Raw genomic sequence first — 21,900 nt, 5'->3', positions numbered from 1 at the left:
TTCATCCTACTTTCTATGCGAGGCCCCATGTGGACTGGCCACTCAAGGCTGACCTGTAAAATATCTGGCTTATCTGGGCTTTAAGACCGAAATGTCTGACTCCTGTCACTTTTATCCCAATGCCTGAGACACACCTTTGCAGGAAGGGGGTGTGGTTGGCGGAGAGGAGAGGTGCACAGACAGTGAGTGAGGAGCAGAGTCTGTCTGGAACACAGGGTGTTCTCCAGGGAGGGCTCCCAGGATGCGGTCACAGCCCACGGGGAGTCCAGGAGCCTCCAGCGTCTGGGAGGAGAGGAGGGCTCGGGGTTGGGGGCCGGGGAGCTCACGGGCTGCAGCCTCCAGCCTCCAGCTGTGTTCAGAGCTGACCAGCCTAGGTGACTGAGCTGAGGCTGTACAGAGGGCGGAGGATGGCAGAGACAGGCTACAAATGGGCTTATTTTGTTAATGAATTTTTAAAATTGGATTTTTAAAAAAACTGTCTCTTTTTTTTTTTTTCTGGTCATGCCACAAGGCATGTGGGATCTCAGCTCCCCAGTCAGGGACAGAACCCGGGCCCCTGCATTAGAAAAGTGGAGTCTTAACCACTGGACCACCAGGAAAGTTCCAGGGCTTATTCTTTTAAAATAACACTTGTAAGCATAAAAGAACTCATATTGTTGAAAAATCAGTTGGGAAATCAAGTGAACAAGAAAACATCACGTGCTCAGAAGCCCACCTCCCTGAGAGCTCCTGGTAACATCTGCTGTATTTCCTTCTAACACACAGTAGGAACTTTCACTTATTTTTTTGGCTATGCCGTGTGACCTGCAGGATCTTAGTGCCCTGACCAAGGACTAAAAGTGCCCTCAGCAGTGACAACACGGGTCCTAACCGCTGGACTGCCAGAGAATCCCACATAACACACATTTAGTTTGTTGAAATAGTACTTCTTTTTCTTTCACAGAATTTTTCTTTCACAGTATGTATTCAGGTCATACATCAGTTTCTTCTAGTAGTTTCTGCTCAACACTTTTGTTAATATTTGGACACCAGATTCATAGCACTGTCTCTGGGCATGTGGTTCATACATGGCTCTGTCTTTCCTCTGAGCCAGGTCTGCCTCTTTAAAAATAAAAGGTCTCTAGCCAGCAGGGACTACATTTTCCAGCTCACTTTGTGATCACCCAAGGGGCCCTCATATGCACTTAGACGAGATGAGATGGATTCACTGAATAGGCATTGCATCATCACGCACTCGTTCACGGAAAGCACCTAATATTTAAGATGAACTCAAAGCATTCTTCTGGATGGCTGAGAACTACTTCAAATATACGTAGTGTCATCAGCAAATACTTCCAACTCTATTTTAGACACAAGAAGGACTCAAGCTTCTTTTAGGACATGTCTGTATCTTTAAGGACCTCTTCATACCTGCTGGGAGAGGGCTCTCTTTGACCTTTGTTCCTTACTTTGCCCCCAACTGCTTTCCTCATTTTCTCTTTGTTCTGTGTGTTTAGATCTAGCAGGTAAGGCTTATCCTAGGATAGGACCTAGGAGACCATTTGTGTTCTAAAGCCAACCAAGCAGAGGGACAGAATTTAAGAGCAAGATCCCGAACCCCAGCCAGCAAAGGGGAAAGGAAGGAAAACTTCCAACGTGCTGACAGGGCTGCGCCTGGGGCCTGGGCCGCATCCCATGTAAACAGGATGGGGAGGAGCAGCCAGCAGCCCTGGAAGGTAAGCAGACGTCCGCGTCAAACGGTGCTGACCCGTCAAGGACACACACCTTGAAGCAGCAGTGTGCCTGCCCTGCGGCCAGCAGGCAGCAGGGTGCAAGGGTCCCTCGCTTTTCCACACATCTTATGCTCTCTACAGCGTTGTAAAGGAAGATATTGATAAAAGATGACGCAGAAGAAACGAGGAAGTGAAAAGGCTCCCAAATCAAGTACCCTGGATGTCCTCTACTGTAACTCCATCAGTGGGATTTTAATTTGATCCTTCGTATTCACTCAGCTTCTAGGACAAGCAGGTCAGTGGGAAGTACCGTCAAGTGAGAAACCTCTGTGGTTGATGAGGACAGAGAATAGAGACCCTATCGTGTACCTGGGTCAGAAGTAACCCCGAGGAATGAGGTCCCTCTAAATGGGAGAGACTTCTTGCTCTTTGTGGGTCTGTTCTTGTCTCATTCATTCAAAATATTTCTGCACATTTATGGTCTGTCAGGCCCTGACTGAGGACCCTGCAAAACGGCAGTGAGGAGACAGTGAGGTCTTCCACGGTTAAGAAGCATCCCCATGGGAGAAACATCACCCAAACCAGCCTGAAGGCAAGTGAGCAGAGATCAGAAGTAGCTCCGTGCTGTGGGGACAGCAGAGAGTGTGGTTTATGGGGACAGCTGGGGACGCCTCAGGCCAGGTGGTAACAGGGAACAAAGGGGGCAGCCAGCCATCTGCAGCCCAAAGACATGCCAGGGAGGGAACACTCCAGGCAAGGGGACCTCACGCCCCAATTTCGCGTCTAGGAGTGGGGTGGGGACCATGGGGAGCTTCCAGGCAGGGCAGGTCCGGCTCAGCTGATCCTGTGATGAGAGGGTCCAGGCTGCCCCTCCTCCTACTGTCTGCTCTCACCACTGCTCCTCATCATGCGGATGTCAGCCCAGAACTGGACCAGGTGACACGGTAGCAGTAGTGCATTTATAGGGCCTGTCCCGTTGTAAGACAAGCGCTGCAGGAAGAACCGGGGCTCTCAGGGTGGGGGCGAGAGCAAGGAGGAAGACGCAAGGGTCCCCAGGAGCAGCCCATCTGAGAAGCCATTTGGCCCTTTCAGGTAGGAATCCTGACACTGCTTCCTCCGGCAGCCGCGGCGGGGCAGCGAGAACGCAAGCAGAGGAAGCTCCGCCCGCACCTCGGGCAGGTGAGCCAGCAGGGAACGCCGCAGGGTCACGGCGCCATGCGCCATCCACAGACACAGGTCGGGCTCTGAGGCGAGGGGAGGACCCGCGCTCGGCTCACAAGCCTGCACTGTCTCCCCGTTGAGCGGTCCTGCGTCCAGCACAGGGACGTGCCCCGGCTTCCCCTCCTCCCGTCGCCTCTCGGACACCTCATCGGCTCCTTCCACACACACAGGAAGAACGTCAAAGAAGCAGGAAGTGACAGGGTCTGACAGCAGCATCCGCCCTTTCCACTCCTCTGGGCCTGGTGCAGGGCATGCGCTTGGTGAGCGGACGGGACCTGCTTCTCTGTGCTTTCCGAACGCCGCTTGCTCAGGGTGGCCCCGAGGTGCCCCCAGGTTTTCCCCGGAGATGACACACGCCTGTGTCTTTCAGGGACTGCTTTTCGGCAAGAATAAAGAGACGGGATTTTGTTTCCCATTAACAAACCGAGTGGTGTATTTATGTTGCCTCTTCAGGCAGCATTTGTAGACTTACTTGGTGGGCTCTGAACAAGGATGATAACATGACAAGTAGCTCACAAGCTATTCTACTTTCCTCCCCTCCTCTTTGGCTCTGATAAGCACTATGATTTCAGCAGCACTTCACCTCTCCTGTGTACTGCGAGGGACGGCGCTGGGTGTCAGACACAGGGACTCTCAGACACTCTCACGACTTCCCTGGGTGCAGTGAAAGTGCCCTCTGGTCTATGGTGTGGTGTGTGGGCACCTGGATGTCACTGAACGGCTATGCTCAACCCCAGGGAACTCACACCGGGGGAGGGGCAGAGTCTGCGCCAAGGACACCGCCTTGGGCGTGAACAGGGGAACCCACAACCCTGGGGGGCGGCGCACCCTCAGGGCAGAGGCAGACAGCAGCCAGGGGCTGGGAGGGCACCAAGACCCATGCTGGGGGTTTCTGTTCTAGAATCTTGCTGCAGAAAGGAATTCAGGACATTTCTATCTTTTCATTTTAGTCTTTTTTCCCCCCTCTCATGATTGCTACTGAGCTCTTTGAGAGGAAAAATACAAAGAGATTTTCCTTCTAACAATGACACTATTTCAGGAATTTAACAAATAAAATACCCTTTTCAGATTCACTTAATAAGAGTAAATATTTAAATTCCTACTATTTTCAGTCCCTCCTAATTGTTTCCTATTTGTATGCTTACAAATGATTCAGATGAATGGTATGCCATAAAGTTCCCTACCCACCCCTCAAATATAAGCCCCTCCTTTTCTATGAAAAGGAGTAAAATCATGGGTTGATGAAAAAAGATTCAAGTGGACCAGTTTTTCCACTGCTAATCGTAAGATTCAAAATTTCATTTTTTCCCAAAGTATGAAAAGAAACAGACATGTATAAGAATTTTACTTAGTGGTTACATTAATCATTGACACCCTGGACATCATTCCACATTACCTATAGATGTCATTCAATGGCATTCCTATCAATGGATACAACCTTTAAAACAATGAGCCAACCTTCTCAGATAACAGAGAAAGGGGTGGAAGGCCTCATACCAGAACTTGGCACTAGTTCCCTCAACCACTTCTGTATTGTTTGACCTGCCGCTTCAAGCATGCACTCGCTTTGTGATGAAAACAAAATCCAAAAAAGTGCTACAATTCCTAAGAAAATTTAAAAATTGATATATATGTTGGAAGGGTCAATCACATATTATTTCCTCCATAGTAACTGGAAGGTACTCATACAACATGGACATCATGAAGGGATGCTCTAAGGATATACTTACACACAAAGATTTGAAAACAGAAAGCAGGACAAAACCTGCTACCAGCAATGTGACTTCTAAGCTACCAAGTTTCCCTCAATTTCCTCATGAAGGGAATTTAGACACTGAAATCCACCCTCCCTGGACTTGACTTTAAACTGAACACCTGACTAGTAAGCAGATCATGATGTCAGTCTGCAAATTTGTGCCCGAGCCATTCAAGTAGCTCTTAATAACCACAGAAGTGTTCCGTCCATCTTTTATAGACATCCCCCCACACAGCTGAGTCAGTTGAAGAGCTGCTGAAACCCCTGAGATACGGAGGCTGCGAGGCCTGTGAGCAGCCCCTTCTGTTTGCTCTCCTGTGATTTATACTCAAGAGCCAGCAGGTGTTAGTGGACACCTTCCTTCTCTGCCCCAGGAGAGCTGGTCCCTTGCTTCATCCAAAGCACTGCAAATACACACTCTGGATGCAAAGATAAAAGCAGACGGCAGAGACAATTAATTCAGTGGGCTGGAGCTACAGGGGCATAAGCCTCTCTTCAGGTGGCCTCTCTGAGCTGCTGAGACCTGTCCCGCATCTCAGGGGGCTTTGTCTAGGTGAGGAACATGCTACTGTACACAACTGAGCAGCCCACCACCCACAAAACGAGCCCGGCAGATACATGAGGAAGCCTGAGGTGTTCATTGTAAAAGATAATAAAAGCAAGTTCTGAAGCTGTGATACAGGCAGTGCAGAAGTTTCCTTTCACAGAAGTGCCTGCCCATCTGTTGACTCAGGCACTAGTCTGGCTGATTTGTTATTTGAGTGGTCTAATAATGCCCACGAAACTGCCCAATAAACAATAAAGTGATGAATGAATGTAAGATGCCATCCTAATCTGAAAACTGGCCTGTTCCCACAATGAGTCACAGTCAGGGGGAGGAAGCAGTCACTCCTGTCCTGAGGCTGCTTCCTGCCCCACAGCACACCCCTCCCCCAGACAGCGAGGGGAGCACAGGCCCTGGGGAGTCCATCCTCGTGCAAACACGGCCTCAATGATAGGACTCTGATGTTCCCGCCGACCTCCGTCAGGGTAGGGACTCAGCTCTGCTCTGCTCAGAGGGATCCCTTAACTGACTCTCTAACGGGTTCACCACCACCCTCCCCGGTGGCACCAGCGCAACCCCGCATACAAGCATCACCACCCTTTTGTAACACTGGAAACCAAGTAGGAAGGTGGTGTGGGTGGAAGCACGCCCTTCGTGGAACGCTGCACCCAGCGGCTTGTGCTGGGAGAGGCCCTCTCCCTCCACCCCTCCAGCAGCCTGCCACACCTGGAAACTCCATCTTCAGCCACAGGCTCCGTGCTTAGTCAGATTTCCTCACCAACTCCTCTACTTAAGACAGTGGCAGTGATTTTCACAGGCCGGCTCTCAGCAGGCCCTTCCCACCTTCTGAAGACACCTCTGCCCCAGGCAGGACACCTGCGCAGCTGAAACCAGCTACGGTTTTTAGCAAAAGGTAGGTTGAACCAAGCCTCTCATGTACTTCTCTGCTTTGGGGTGTTTTTTACATTTGAGGGGCCCCATTGAGTAGCAAGGTCACACAGCCGGGACACCTGCCTGCAGGCGGCCTTGCCACGGGGGAGGTCTGGACCCTGGGCCCCTGGCAGAGGCTGGACCGTGGCTGTGCGACAGGGGTACTCACAGCTTGGGCTTGGCGAGCAGAGGCGGGGGCTCCTTCACCGGCGACAGCAGAGCAGGCGGGCTGGGGAGAGCGGTGCCGCCCTCAGCTCGGCCATTCACCATTCCGTTTACTCCGCGTGCGGGGTGCACACAGGTGGCTTCCCTGTCGGAAGCAGAGCTCAGCCCCGACTCGGGGCCGCTCTTGGGAGGGGCCTCTGCCGGCTTCTGCGCCACCAGCTCGAAGGGGCTCGCCTCCCATAGGGGAGAGGGCAGTGGGAAGTGGCCACTGCCGGACTCTCCTGCTGAGTCGTAGCCGCAGGCGTCTGTGCTGGCTGAGGGAGGGAGAGGAGGGAACTCGGTGAGATGGCCTGGCCGCAGCCCCTTCCCACCCCACCCACAGCCTGGATCCTGGGTGGGGGCTGCTGCGGGACAGTGCCAGAGGGGGCAGGGGTGGGGCGGGGCAGGCTGGTCCCCCAGGCTGGACTTCATCTCCCAGGTGGCTCACAAGTGGGACCCCGGCTACCAGGTTATTAACAAATTTCAAACAAGAGCTAAAAAAAGATGACAATAGACTACTGGTAACGACGACCTTATATGCAAGGCATCAAAATAGACACAGATGTTAAGAACAGACTCTTGGACTCTGTGAGAAAAGGCAAGTGTGGGATGATTTGAGAGAATAGCGTTGAAACATGTACATTATCATATGGAAAATAGGTGACCAGAGCAAGTTTGATGCGTGAAGCAGGGCACTCAAAGCCAGTGCACTGGGACACCCTGGGGGATGGGGTGGGGACGGAGGTGGGAGGGGGTTCAAGCTGGGGGGCACACATGTGCACCAGTGGCTGATTCATGTCAGGGTATGGCAAAAACCACCACAATACTGTAATTATCCTCCAATTAAATAAATTTGGGCTTCCCTGGTGGCTCAGATGGTAAAGCATCTGCCTGCAATGTGGGAGACCCGGGTTCGATCCCTGGGTCAGGAAAATCCCCCTGGCGAAGGGAATGGCAACCGACTCCAGTACTCTTGCTTGGAAAATTCCATGGACTGAGGAGCCTGGTAGGCTACAGTCCATGGGGTCGCAAAGAATCGGGCTGAGCAACTTCACTTTAAATAAATTTAAAAAAGAAAAAGACCACACAAACACTGTCAACGACGCCACTTCGTCCTCTCTGTTTCAGCCTAGAACACCCTACCTGTGCTTCGCTGAGCTTAGCTCAGGCTACAGAGGTTTTCTGTGCTGAGCGGTGGGAACTCACTCCTAAAGCCAAGCGAGGCTCTCAGGGAAATGTCTTACGACCTCATAGGGAATTATTTCCCGTTCAGGGGACTGCTGCAGCTGTGACTCAGTGCAGAACACACTGCTCATTTCTCAGTGGATAACGGAGAGCATCCTGACACAAGGGTGTGTCTTCCGAGGACCCTGTGCCCCGCCTAGCACCCAGCAGGGCTTCTGGAGTGTTCTGCAGGTGCTTCCTGGGGCAAGCAGAAAGCTTGAGAACAGCTCTTGATCACGTTTGGCCAAGAGCAGATTTACCCTTGAGAAAAACGGGAAATACTACTAATCTCTGTCACACAGACGTGGGGCTGGAGCTTTGGCTGCATGGTCAGAGCACTGCACCTGTGCTGGCGCCACTCGCTGGGACCATCTTCAACCCTGAATCAAATACTGGACCCTCTCTGTGGCTCCGATCACAACCCTGGAGCCTCCTGTTAACAGAGTCCTCGGTCCTGCCAGCGGAGCCCTGTGAAGGAGAACTTTACAGTTCCTTTCTTACTGAAGATGACAAATCAGGAATCCCTCCCACCGCCCTAAACTGGTTTGTCTGTGTCTCTGCCGCCCCCTACCAACCAGCTTGCCAGCTTCTAGAGAAATCCTTTGAAACTTTCAGAGCGTTGAATCCACCTCCTGCTGAGGACTGCCTCCTGACCGAGGTGCTAGGTGCTGCCTTGGTCAAAGAGGTGTTTTATAACCGTTGTAAAATAAACAACAGAAATATCGCCATAAAACCCAAATAAGGCTACTTAATAATAGCAGAATACTCATGTTTGACTCTTTTGTGACCCCATGGACTGTAGCCCACCAGGCTCCTCTATTCATGGAATTCTCCAGGCATGAATACTGGAGTGGGTTGTTATTCCCTTCCCCAGGGAATCTTTCCAACCCAGGGATTAGACCCATGTCTCCTGCATTGCAGGCAGCTTCTTTACTACTAAGCCATGAGGGAAGCCCCAGAAAACAGTTAACTAAAGGTCAAAGCAACAGAGGAAAAGAATGGTTTCACACTTTCCCTAAGTGCTAAGTTTCTGAGTTTACAAAAATGTCCCGATATCCTTGGAGGTTGGTTTGAACAATAAAACGCGCTGCTTGAGTTCTTCGTAGGACTCAGCTTTCAGTGGAATCTGGTTTCTACGATCTCTGCCGCTTCTCTGGGTCTACTGAACGGGGTTAAACAGTGACTGACTCGCCCTGGTGCCTCCCAATCCCCACGTCATCCCGGTAGGCAGGAAGACACGGGCAGCCAGCTCCGTTGTTCCCAAGACAGAGAACACACACCCGAAATAGCTGCCTATGTGTGTTCTCTCACCACACTATCATCACCCTGTGGTTTCAGCTCTTGTTTCCCACTGCCCAATCCCTGTCCCCAGCCCACTCCCCCCGCCTCCCAGCGCCCCCCACCCCAGCCTTCTGTTTTGTGATGAAGCACAGATTCTTAGCATGACTCCTGGAGGCCGGGCAGTCCTCCGGGTGGTCCTTTCTGCAGTAGGGACCTGGCGTACCTGAAGTGACCACCAGCTGGGCAGTGCTGGCTGCTGAGCCGTAATCATTGCTGGCTGAGCACGTGAAGATGCCAGCGTCCTCGGGGAATGTCTCTGCGATAACCAGGGTGCAGATCTCCTCTGGAAGGAAGAGAACCGAGTCACTCATCAGAGGGCACCCACAGGGTTGCTCCCAAGAAGCCAGACTTCTGCCTTCTAACCCAAGCAAATTCGGTAACAGTTATCATGGGGTCACTTTATGAAGTATTCACAGCGGAATCTCTTGACATTTAATTTAGCTGTTCAACCTGGTGGCAGAGCTTTGGAGTCAGATGGATGCTTGGTGATTGTGGCCAAGCTCTGTCTTCATCAGCCTTGGCTTCTTCGCCTATAAAACAGGGATAATGTACTCCTCGTGAGGGTACTGTGACGAGGACACAAGAGGTTTGCAACGCCTGTGCCCATACGCTTGGTACATGGGAGACGCCAGCCCTGCCTAGTTTGGCTGATGCTCATGAAGTTCTCAATAACAAAAGAACTGCTCAACTGAAGCCCTTACTGGGGACATCAAGCTTCTCTGAGAAGCTAACAATGGGGAAAAGAGAACACAATGGGGAAATGTTCGACTGCAGACAGTTACTCTGGAAGCTACTGTTACACAGCGTGGCTGTCTTCTGTGGGGTGAGAAGCTCAGACTCTGGGACCAGAGACCGGGAGACCGGGGCACGAATGAGGGTCTTGCCACGTGGTGCCTTTGTGCCTCTGGCCCACCTCTTCCCTAAAGATGGAGACAGTAAGAGAATGTACCCTCTGGGTCTTGTATGGACCATGACTCATAAATCATCCATCACAGGGTTGTCATGAGGGTCGATGCTGGTAACCATCACAACAGTTCAGAGTTACAGAAGCCCTTCTCCAGCATGAGGTACCATTATTAGCACTGAACAGACATGAGTTTAGATTTAACCCTCATGCCAACCTTGCAAGTTACATTTCCTATGATTAGCCTGTTTTACAGATAGGAAAGTTGAAGCACGGTAAGGCTAACTGATTTACCCAAAGTCACACAGTTCATGAGTGGCAAAATCAGAATTTGAACCAAGTCGGGCTCCAGACTTCACTTTCATGACCATTTATGGTTGTGACAAGATACGCACTATGCTTAGGGCACTGCCTGGTGACTTAGGGTGACTGCTACGTCGTAAGGAACTGTCGGTGGTTTTGCTAAAAAGAAGCTTAATGTAGAGTGTAGTACCTATTCCCAGTTAATCAATGTATGCATAATATGCATTGTCATTTTGGGAGTCGATTACCTATTATTACATGGAATGATGGTCTATGTTGCATCAGTGACATAGGACGGCTGTGTTGGTAAATGTTAAGAAATGTTGTGTACTTCTGATTCCCACAGACACCGATTAATCGCACATCATGTGGAATACGTGAGACTGTGCTGTGGCTTGTTTGTAGGAATGGCTGCGGCTGCTCCTCCTACACCCAGGCCCAGACACCCCCCACACCAGGCTCTGCAGTCCTGCCCCAGGCCTGGTATCGGGGGTTCCCCTCTTACACTCAGGCCCCACTCATACCGGGCTCTGCAGTCCGGTCTCAGCCTGGGATCTGGGGGGCTCCCTCCTATACCCAGGCCCCCCACACCAGGCTCTGCAGTCCTGTCTCAGTCCTGGGATCTGGGGGTTCCCCTCCTACACCCAGGCCCCCCACCCCCCGACACCAGGTTCTGCAGTCCTGTCTCAGTCCTGGGATCTGGGGGTTCCCTTACTACACCCAGGCTCCCCCCGACACCAGGCTCTGCAGTACTGTCTCAGTCTTGGGATCTAGGGGGTTCCCCTCCTACACCCAGGCACCCCCCACACCAGGCTCTGCAGTCCTGTCTCAGTCCTGGGACTTGGGGGTTTTCCTCCAACACCCAGGCCCCCCTGCACTGGGCTCTGTCCCAGTCCTCCCTGCACTGGGCTCTGTCCCAGTCCTGAGATTCAGCTGGCCTGGCAGCTGCTTTAACCTGGGGGCGGTGGGAATGATGTCCCTTTGGAGCCAAAGTCTCTGCGGCCCTGTCCCTCTGCTTCATCTCTGCGAGCGCTGATGGACCCTTGGTGACCTGGAACTCAGGGCCCCCCAAGCTGGGATGGGCCATGCCCATCACCCGAGTCCACTGGCTCATCCCAGCTACCCTGGAGGCTGGCCACGCCCACCATGTGCGCCCGTGGGGTGGGGGCCAAGCCTGACGTGGACCACAGAGCTGCGAACGGCTGAACCACAGAGTCAGGCGCCACACAGTGGTCGCCCCGTGGAGGCACTGGTGTCTGCGCCCCTGGGCCTTGTAGCAAGAGCTGGCAGACCTTGGTGGGGGCCGTGCGCCTCTGACAGCCCCGATGGCATGCTTCTCAGAGTTCAGAGTTAAGGCATCTCTCCTGGAGCCAACCACCAGGGGTGAGATTAGCAAACTGACCTCAAAACAACTTATGCTGTAAACACAGTGGGTTTATAAGAAGTACTATCTTATAATAAAAATACTGCTATTTATTAAAATTACATCTCTTAACTTTTACATACCAACAGAAGTAGGAAATGCAAAAGTAGAGCAATTAAGGCTTCCTTGGTGGCTCCATGGTCAAGAATCTGCCTGCCAGTGCAGGAGACACGGGTTTGATCAAGCCCATGTGTCACAATTACTGAGCCTGTGCTCTAGAGCCTGGGGACCACAAATGCTGGAACCCAACTGCTCTAGAGGCCATCCTCTGAGACAAGGGAAGTCACTGCAACGAGAAGCCTGAGCACTGCAGCTATAGAGGAGGGCCCTGCCGCCCCGACGTCGATGCTACTAGAGAAAAGTCCAACAGAGATCCAACACGGCGAAGATGAAAAATAAGTGAATAAAAAGTAGACCAATAAAACAGTAAATAAAATGAAAGTAAGTCTTCCTTTATATCCCAAGAGAGCTTGTTGACCTTAACTTCAATTGCAAGATATGCTGAGTTCTTAATAACGTACTGCTTTCTTTCAACAAACAAAATTATTTTCCCTTTTTGAAATGATGGTATCATTGGAGACTTCCCGTGCTATGAATAGTGGGGAAATGCTGGGCACTATGCATTTTCTCTTCTAGTTTGTTTTAAACGGATGGGGGGGTTGCCATCCGCTTTCATAGGTCATGATCCACAGTTTAAAAACACTGCCCTAGGGGGCCCACTGGAGTTCCTGGCTCAAAAACCGTCAAGGAATCCTGTTCGATGGAGCTGTTTGGCGTATTAGGAAAGGGTTTTCAGGGGAAGGCTTGAGAGCATTTATAGCACACGACTATCACTGATGCAAAGGCTCAGTGGCCAGAACGGGAGGGTGACAGGGAGCAGGGGGAGGGTGCCCTGTGTGTCCTGACTGCACTGCACACACTTCCAGGCTCTCCACCCACAAGAAAGACACGAAGCTAGAAACAATTCCAGTCGGGGCAGGGGGTCACGTAAGACGAATCCTGGAGAAACTGATTTATCCAGAAGTGCATCGGGGACTGGGGATTTGTAAACTGAACACATAAATTTGGGCTACAAGGACTAGCTCAAATTGCTCATTCCTTTCGGCGAGGTCCAGGGGATCCCCCTAAGGTCACAGTTAATTAACGTTGAGGCCAAAACGCTGAAGGTCACACCCTGCCACCCATGAGCTCCTTAGCACAAGGCCTATAGGTGTTCTGCATTTGCTCCTCGTCCAGGAGATGGGGAACTCAACAGAAATGAAGCTGTGAAAGGTGGGAAAGGGGGAGTTTCTTGGATCTGAACATCCGAATTACTCTCACTGTCCAAGTAACTCACTGCAAACCCACCTGCAGGTGGGCTCTGTGTCCTCCAGGTACCAGACACACTGGGAAGATGCCAGACCAGCCCCAAGGGCGCTGTCACATGGCCCTGCTGGTAGAAGAAGAGATGGACAGCCCAGTCTACGGAGATTTGGGGAAAACCCCCCACCCTCCACCCTGTCCTGGCCATTCTCTGGGAGGTGGGCAGCAGCATTTGCTGCTGGGCGTCCGTGCCCGCCTCCCCATCGCACTGTCCTGGAAGATGGAGCTTCTGGGGACAGAGAAACGCCTAAAAAGCTTTCCTTGCAAGCACGGTGCTTACAGTTCATACAGTGCTGTGCTGTAAACGTACCTTTTAAATCAGGGTAATATCTTACCTAGCAGGGATGAGAGAAATCGGTCTGGGAGCAATGACCTCGTCAACTCTCAGAGTGCCTTCTTATGTTATCTACAATTTTGTGATTTTTTTTTTTTAAGTCATGCCATTTTAAGAAAACCCCAGCTTGTTTATACAGCTGCCCCTTCTCACCCAGAGGACCCTTCAGAGAATGAAAAGCCTTCGTGTTTCAAATCTGACTCAACAAACTTCATTTTCCAGCAATTCTCAGGAACACTTCTCCTGCATAAAATGAGGTATGTTCATGCATAGAGCTGATGACCGACTGGTTAGTTTACATACAGAACAAAAAAGTCAGAATAAAAAAGCACAAGCAAGTTCTTTGGGTTATCTTCAGACATTGCCACGTCTCAGGGACTTTTACAAGACAAAGCTTTGGTCCAACGCCCTAAAAGTCGTTCAGCTTTGCTTCTCTTGGAAAATTGCATCCGAAAGTGACAACAGGCTCATGTTTTGCTGAGAAAGCAGCATCTTGGCTCGTATGCTTCTGACACTAAGGGAAGAAGAAAGCCGGGAAGACAGGGCACGAGCCCGGTGCTGCACCCAGTTCTCACCCGGCACCATCTTCTGTGAACAAAGACCGTAAGACACCGTGAAGTACATTTTGGTGAGGGACGGGAATCAGGAAATGACTGCTTGTCTCAAAGACAGAGGCTCACTTGCTTGTATTAAAAAACTGGCCTTTGAAAAAATGGAAAAGTTTAAACTTACTAATGACTCTAATTATGATCTATTTGAATCCAATTTTCCTAACTAGAAAGCTTTGATTTGAAGACATATAACAACTTACTAAATCAGAAATCTTTTTGCTGATGGTAAATTCTGTCTTTTTTACCATTACTTAAAAGTTACTCAATCACATAACTACCTCTCAGAGGTTAATCGCAAATTTCATTCAACTTCTTGGTCATGTTTAACTCTTCATCAAATACAAACAAAACCATTTTGTTTGCAGAAACATAAAATGAGGAAGCAGCATGGATTATATTACTGGATCCTCTGGGTAACTGGGGGATGTTTTCATAAATGTCTTCCTTTACAGGCCTTTTTTTCCCCCTTTGGGATCCAGCCTAACTAAAAATAAAATGCAGCTTTTACCTTCCAAACCACATAATTTGGCTAACGCAACTATTAATAATAATAATAAAAAAGGACTCTGGACTAAAGTTAGCAAGATGTGATTCAGTGTGGGTAACTATAAGACATACACATTTTTTAAAGGACTTCCTGTGTTAAATCATAATGGAAAAGAATATGAAAAGGATGGATATATATATATATATATATATATGAAACTGAATCACTTTAACATACAGTAAAAACTAACATTATAAATCAACTACACTTCAATAAAAAAATTACAAAAATAAAAACGCATAGATTAGGGAGTAACAATGAAATGAACCCCAGCAGACTCATCAATAAACCTAAGAAAAGAAAGATGACCAGTTCTTTAGAAATGCCCCCTAATACCCACCCCAGCTGAATCTTCCTTTCTGTTTGATTTCCCTGTATGTTTACCACGTATCTACAGTTCCTTCAAAAGTGTGCCCTTTAGTTTTACTTTGTAATTTATTTTGATTGGAGTGTAGTTGGTTTGCATGTTGTGTGGGTTTCAGACAGCAGAGTGAATCAGTTATACATGCACACACACCCACTCTCCTTTAGATCATTTCCCCACACAAGTTGTTGCAGCACTGAGCAGAGCTCCCCGTGCTACCCAGGAGGTCCGTGATGGTTACCTGTCTTACATATAGTGGTGTGTGCATGTCAGTCCCAATCTCCCAGCTTATCCCTTCCTAGCCTCCTTCTCCTTCAGTAACCGTAAGCTTGTTTTCTACATCTGTGATTATTTCTGTTATGCAAATAAGTTCATTTGCATCATTATTTTAGATTTCACATGAGTGACATCATATGATACTTATTTTTCTCTGACTTCACTTAGTTTTTAAATGTTGACTAACAAGCATTTTGGAGAAGAAAATGGCAACCCACTCCAGTATTCTCGCTGAGAAAATCCTACGGACAGAGGAGTCCGGGGGGCGGGGTCCCAGTCCATGGCACCTGAAAAAGTCAGACACGACTGAGCACAAGCATTTATCTCGTCGTGTAAAGAAAAGGCCAACTTGCCACTGTCAGAAAACACTTGAGCTTCCCCAGGTGTTTACCAAAGTACACAGGGGTCCTGAGTGGTCAAGGCCGCAGGGATTCCTGGGAAATCTGGGGCTCCTGGTTGGGTGGGGGCTTGTGTGGAGGGGCTGAGCACTGGCAGGAGAGGGACAGCTGGCCAGAAGACCTGGCGGTGTCTGCGTCTGTCACATGACCGCTTTGCAGTTTAACCTGGCCGACTTTCTGCTCTCAGCTTTGGGTCAGATCACAGCACGTCCACAAGCAGGCACACGTGTGCTCCCAGCTGATCCCGCAGGCAGGGATGGGGGTCAGGCCAAGCAGAGATGCGACCTGGGGTCAGTTCACCAGCCTCCCTCATCATCTGTCGTCAGGGCAGGAGATGGGCGCTGGGCCTGAGCTCTGAGTGGGGAACGTCACACTGTGTCTGCCCTCGTCACATCCCAACGTGGCCGTGCCCCGTGGGTGCCCCCAGCTCTGCTCGCCTTTGCTGTCGCGCTCCTTCCTGCCCCGTGTCTCGCTCCGGCCGGTGAGTTCTCTCACTGCCAGGAGCACACCCTGCAGACAGGTGGTGCGGGGCAGTCCTTGAGGCATGCAAGTCTGACAGATCCCGAATGCTGCTCTGCGTGGAGCCAGAGGCTCGCCTGGGGTCCGGCTCTGCACTGGAGGTCACATCACAGCAGCATGTGGAAGGCCTGCCTCACCCCTGTGTGCTGTGACCCCGCTCAGAGGCTCGGGCTCTCCGATCCAAGTACTGTTGCGCGCTGAGGCTGCCTCCTCGGGTGTGGGGCGATCATGGTCTCGTCCCGGGCCCTGTGACTTCACATGACGCGTGGCCATCAGTGTGTCTAGACACATTGTGCGTTCAGGGTCCCTTCAGTCTGGACACTGACTGCCTCCAGTTTGGGGAATAAACATAGTATCTCATTGATAATCCCTCCCCTTCATCCTCGCCTCCTGCAATCCTAGTTGCGAATGTGCAGTCCACCCCAGTGGGTCTCTACCATCTGATTTTCATTCCTTTTCTCTCTTACATTCCTCCTCTGTCTTTTCCTCCTCCTTTGTCAGACATTTTCCCATCTTTTGTTTCTGTTCCCAGTCTTTTCATTCCACCAACTCCTCATTTTCTGAACACCCTCCCCTCCTCCCAGTTTTGCTTCCTGGATGCGCCGATTCTCTTGTCTCTCTGATGATAGCGGTGCGGTTTCACAATTTCTCTTAGTGCATCTGCTGCCTCCACGCTGCATTCTGGGGAGCTGATCCTGCTTTTCTGTACCATCCCAGAGGGCAGTTTCTCCATCTGGGTTTGATCTCTTCCCATCCTCATGGTTCTGAGCCGTGTGGAAGCTCAGAGCAGCAGAGAGCACTGGGCACCCAGGCCTTCCCAGGCACCCAGGCTGCCTCTGTGTTGGAGAAACTCCTGGATTGTCACGGGTGGGTTTTTCTTCTTTTGGGGTGTTCCAACTGCCCAGAGAGGAGCCCCAGCATCTTGGCCTAGCCAGCCTTCCCAGGGCCAGGGCAGTGGGTCGTGGGGGAGGCAGGTCTCAGGTCCTCAGAGTGACGCAGTCCTTCTGTCTCCTGCTTCAAGTCTTTCTCTCACTCCCCAGACATTAAACCAGACTTTGTTGGTTCACAAGACCCTAAGTGTCTCAGCAATTTTTCATGGTGTTCCAAACCAAAAGATGCAGAGACAGTCTTGTTTGCTAAAGTAGTTCTTACCAAGAATGTAATACTATCTAGGTCTTAAGAAGTTACTGTTTTTAAAAACACACATAAGTTGAAGGAAAACATCAGTATTTTATTCTTAAATCACCATGATCACTCATGTGTGTATAAGTGTATGTGTGTACGTGGACCTGGACCATGGCACAACTCCTCCTGGAGTCACACTGGACCAGTCACCCTCCTCTCACGTCCACCCTGGACCCCCCACTCTCCACTCATGTCCACACTGGACCCCCCACCCTCCTCTCATGGACACCCCCCATCCTCCTCTCATGTCCACACTGGACCCCCACCCTCCTCTCTCGTCCACACTAGACCACCTACCCTCCTCTCACGTCTACACTGGAACCCCCACCCTCCTCTCGTGGACACCCCACACCCTCCTCTCACATCCACACTGGACCCCCAGCCTCCTCTCACGGCCACACTGGACCGGCCACTCTCCTTTCATGTCTTCACTGGTTTGCATGTGGGACTTGCTCTTCATCACACACACACCAAAAACTCAGTTTCACAAAGTTCAAAGGACTGATGCTGAAGCTGAAGCTCTGATACTTTGGCCACCTGATGTGAAGAGTCGACTCATTAGAAAAGACCCTGAATGCTGGGAAAGACTGAAGGCAGGAGGAGAAGGGGGCGTCAGAGGATGAGATGGTTAGATGGCATCATCAACTCAATGAGCATGAGTTTGAGCAAGCTCCAGAAGATGGTGAAGGACAGGGAAGCCTGGTGTGCTGCAGTTCATGGGGTTGCAAAGTACTGGACATGACTGAGCAACTGAATAACAACCACCATATTACCGAAGAGAACATAGAATGATCTAACGTTGTGAGGCAGAGCCGTCTCAAGCCAGCAGTCCTTATCTATGTGTCAAGTCTCACTGTTTTGTTGAAAATCTCCACCATCTCCAGCACCTCTGTTGGCAGGTATGGCGCATGGGGTGTCTGGCCACACAGTTTGGGAACCACAGGCTTTATCCAACCCACTTTTGTTTAATCTACCATCTTAACCTGGAACTGTATTCAAACATCCTCACAGTCACCCTCTGACCACTCAGTACCTCACTTCATGTAACAAAATATAATTCATTCACATGTTGACTCAGGATTCCACTCTCGGGAGCTAGGAAGGTGAGTATCCCTGGTGAGCAGAGAGCCACACTTTCTCAGGCACCATCTCCCAACCAATAAGACACATTTTTGAAGTTTGGATTTTGCACGCCATGAGACAATGCTGCAGGAGTAACTCAATACAGCCTGTGGCCATTTGCAGACAGCTGAGTCAGGGCCTGGTGCTGACAGCTGTCACGCAGGTCTTCTGTGCCCTGCTCCCCTCCCTTCCCCCTCCCTGCCCCCCCCCATACACAGGTCTCTGAAGGACTCAATCAGGATAAGGTCAGTATGTTAAGGAGGCTGGGGCAGGCTCTCTGAGAGACATGTGGGTCCTGAGCACACTGACTGCTGTGGACTGAGCCGCTGAGGAGATGGGGATGCAGGCAGACCTCTGTCTAGACAGGAAGGCAGTGGAGACACATCAGACTGACGCAGCACAGGAGTGACGAGAAAAACCTGCTTCCGTTGAGTAACACAACTGGAGGGAATTGGCTATTTCCTTCTTTATCTAAACATCTAACCCCTCCAGGGGCTGGCCAGGCACGTGAATTTCAGTTTCATTTCCAGGTCTTTATCTTACCCACGAATAAGAGAAAGGAAGGAGAGTGAAGAGAAGAGAAAAAGAGACATACAAGTAAGTGAGGGGGCAAACTGGGAAAGAAAGGAAGGGAAGAGGCCAGCCAGGGAGGACAGCACAAGAGTGCGTGGGTCAGGAAGTGGGGCGAGGCTGGATGCATTCTGAATCTCAGCCATCTTACATCTTGGCATTTGGAGACCACCCTCAACCTAGTCCTTTAACAAAATTTATCTCCTCTCCATGAAACAGTGGCTAAAAAGTAGCCAGGGGGGAAACCAGTTCCTACATACATTCCAAAAGGCTAAAGAGCTCACAGGTCTGTCCGTGGGATGGAGCTATCCATCCAGTCATTTAAGGAAAATAGAAGGTTCAATACAAGTTGAGTTTTGTACCCGGGAAGCATCAGTCAACTTCAAGGTCAATGTTAGACCTCCGCCTCCCAGTAAAGGAATCATAATCATATGTGGTTTTGTCAGGCAAGCCAGGACACTGCTCAGCTCCAAATATGTGTTAATATTTGCTTGTTGTGAAGTTCTAACTCAACAGCTCATGTAAGCGGTCACTGGGATTGTTGTTCATGTTTATGGATTTTATGTAGTTCTCCATGCCAAGCGTAGACTCCTGAAGCCAAATATTGTGATAGTCCTCCATGAAAGAAAGGAACAATCCAGCTGTGTTGTGAGGAACACAATTGTGGAGGAATTACAGAGGTCAGAGAAGACTAGTTGTGTTTTTTTCCATAACTGATGACTATATGTGCGGTTTGCCTTGCGCTGACAGATTTGCTTGAAATACTGTTCGACCAAAAAAATACTGATACTTGTCTTCAGCAAATGCTATTATTGTGGTTGGAATGAAGGAATCTGTATTCCTAAATGCTTCCAGATCAAATCGAAGGGAAAAGAAAAATAGGAAACTTGAGTGAGCACAGAAAGCGCAGACTTTTCCATACGTTCCGAGGATGTGCCGATTATAAGGAAGGCCTTCCGTATCCTGCTCTCCCTGGCATGATTTGTCACTAACCCAAAAGCGTTCAAGGACATTCTAGAGGTCAGACTACCCCATGCAGCTGCTCAGCACTGGTTTCACTGAATAGTTCAACCAAATTCTAGAAGCAAAACAGCAAACATAACAGACAGGCATGTATGTTGTGTGAGGCGTGGGAGTGTGGGGAGTTTCTCTCCCTCGTCACTAAATCCTTCTTAGTTGGCATACTGTTTTCAATTTTCAAACACACACATACTCAGAAACTGAGCTATGCCATTTCTAACCAGTGTTTTGAATTTTCAGATGATGCTTAGTTTATGATTTTCCAACACAGATCACGAAAGACATTTAATAAATTACATCACCTGTGTAGGTGATGACAATGGATAAAACATGATGAAAGAAGTTACATGAATTCAAACAGAATTCAAACACGATGAAAGAGTTGCATGAATTCAAACAGAATCCAAAATGCAACCTCAAAAGCACTCTTAATCCATTCCACCAGAAATACTTTCAGAATGTTTGGCCCAAGACTTTAGTTTTATTTGTAAATAAATAAAGTATCAAGAGATAACCTTCTCCATAGATTTGTTCATACAAACTTTCTTGTGGGTAAAGGAGAAATTTGATTCCTGTGTTTATATCCATTCATCTATCTAGTCTACTTAAAATAGCAATGTAAGAGATGTGCCCTAACTCCCATAGGGTTTCCACACCAGTTCACACAGGAGACTGAGCCTCAGAAGTTCCCTCTATCAGGGAACAGCATGATCATTAAACAGCATCAATTTTATATGAAACCATGTCACAGACAAAATATGCAGTTGTGTTTCCGTAATTTGGAAAGTGACCACAGCACCTGCCGTGGGGACTATACGTGTGGGCGCTGGGTTGGGAGCAACGCAGAACAAGAAGGCGTCAGATCAGCATTTGCACAGCAGAGGAAACAAGAAACAAGATGAAAAGACAACCCGCAGAACTGGAGGAAATATCTGCAAACACAGCAAGTGATAAGGGATTACTCTCCAAGATATACAAACAGCTTATACAGCACAATGCCAACAGAACAAACAACCCAATCAAAAATGGAAGACCTAAACAGACATTTCTCCAAAAAAGAGATGTCCAAAAAACATAGGAAAAGATGCTCAACATGGCTAATTATTAAAGAAATGCAAATAAAAACCACAATGAGGTATCACCTCACACTGGTCAGAATGGCCATCATCAAAAAGTCTACAAACAAAAAATGCTGGAGAGGATGTGGAGGAAAGGGAAGCCTCCTACACTGCTGGCTGGAATGTAAATTGGGGCAATTTACTGCAATCCCAGTCTTGGATGTATATCCAGAGAAAACCATAATTCAAAACAATACCTGCGCCCCAGTGTTCACTGCAGGACTATTCACAATAGCCAAGATATAGTACTGGTTAGTAGTTTGGTTGCTCAGTCATATCCAACTCTGGCAACCTCGTGGGACTATAATCTGCCAGGCTCCTCTTTCCATGGGATTCTCCAGGCAAGAATACTGGAGTGAGTTGCCATCTCCTTCCCCAAGGGATCTTCCTGACCCAGGAATCGAACCTGAGTCTCCTGCATGGCAGGCGGATTCTTTACTGACTGAGCTACAACGGAAGCCCAAGACAAGGTAACAACCTAAATGTCCACTGACAGAGGAGTAGATAAAAAAAGATGTGGCACATACATTCAGTGGAATATTGGCCACAAAAAGAATGAAATAATGCTGTCTGCAGCAACGAGGATGGTCCTAGAGATTGTCATACTGAGTGAAGGAAGTCAGACAGAGAAAGACATCATATGATACTGCTTATACATGAAATCCAAATACATGGTATGAATGAACTGATTTACAAAATAGAAGTAGAGTCACAGGTGTAGAGAATAATCTTATGGTTACAAAGGGGAAAAGGGGGAAAGGGATAAACTGGGAGATTGAGACTGACATGTACCCACTAGTACACACAAAACAGTACACGTAAGGACCTGCTGGATAGCGCAGGGAACTCTACTCAGTACTCTATCATGACCCATACGGGAAAAGAATCTGAAGAAGAGTGGATATATGTGTG

General features: G+C 49.4%; 1 protein-coding gene across 5 annotated transcripts in view; it reads right to left on the bottom strand.

The window, feature by feature from the left end:
• The window catches only part of PALLD (palladin, cytoskeletal associated protein), a 369,451-nt gene that overhangs the window by 170,217 nt on the left and 177,334 nt on the right, over positions 1-21,900 (bottom strand). For all 5 annotated transcript variants that reach the window (XM_061424893.1, XM_061424891.1, XM_061424892.1 and 2 more), the window contains exons 9-10: positions 9,096-9,215; positions 6,333-6,642 (exon numbers count right to left, since the gene is read on the bottom strand). In XM_061424893.1, coding sequence (XP_061280877.1) covers positions 6,333-6,642; positions 9,096-9,215 — 430 coding nt within the window. The remainder of the gene's footprint in view (positions 1-6,332; positions 6,643-9,095; positions 9,216-21,900) is intronic.

Source organism: Bos javanicus, chromosome 8 (assembly GCF_032452875.1).
Source record: "Bos javanicus breed banteng chromosome 8, ARS-OSU_banteng_1.0, whole genome shotgun sequence".
Classification (NCBI taxonomy): Eukaryota; Metazoa; Chordata; class Mammalia; order Artiodactyla; family Bovidae; genus Bos; species Bos javanicus.
Note: the sequence above shows the minus strand (reverse complement) of the source record. Positions and strands in the feature narration are given on the sequence as shown.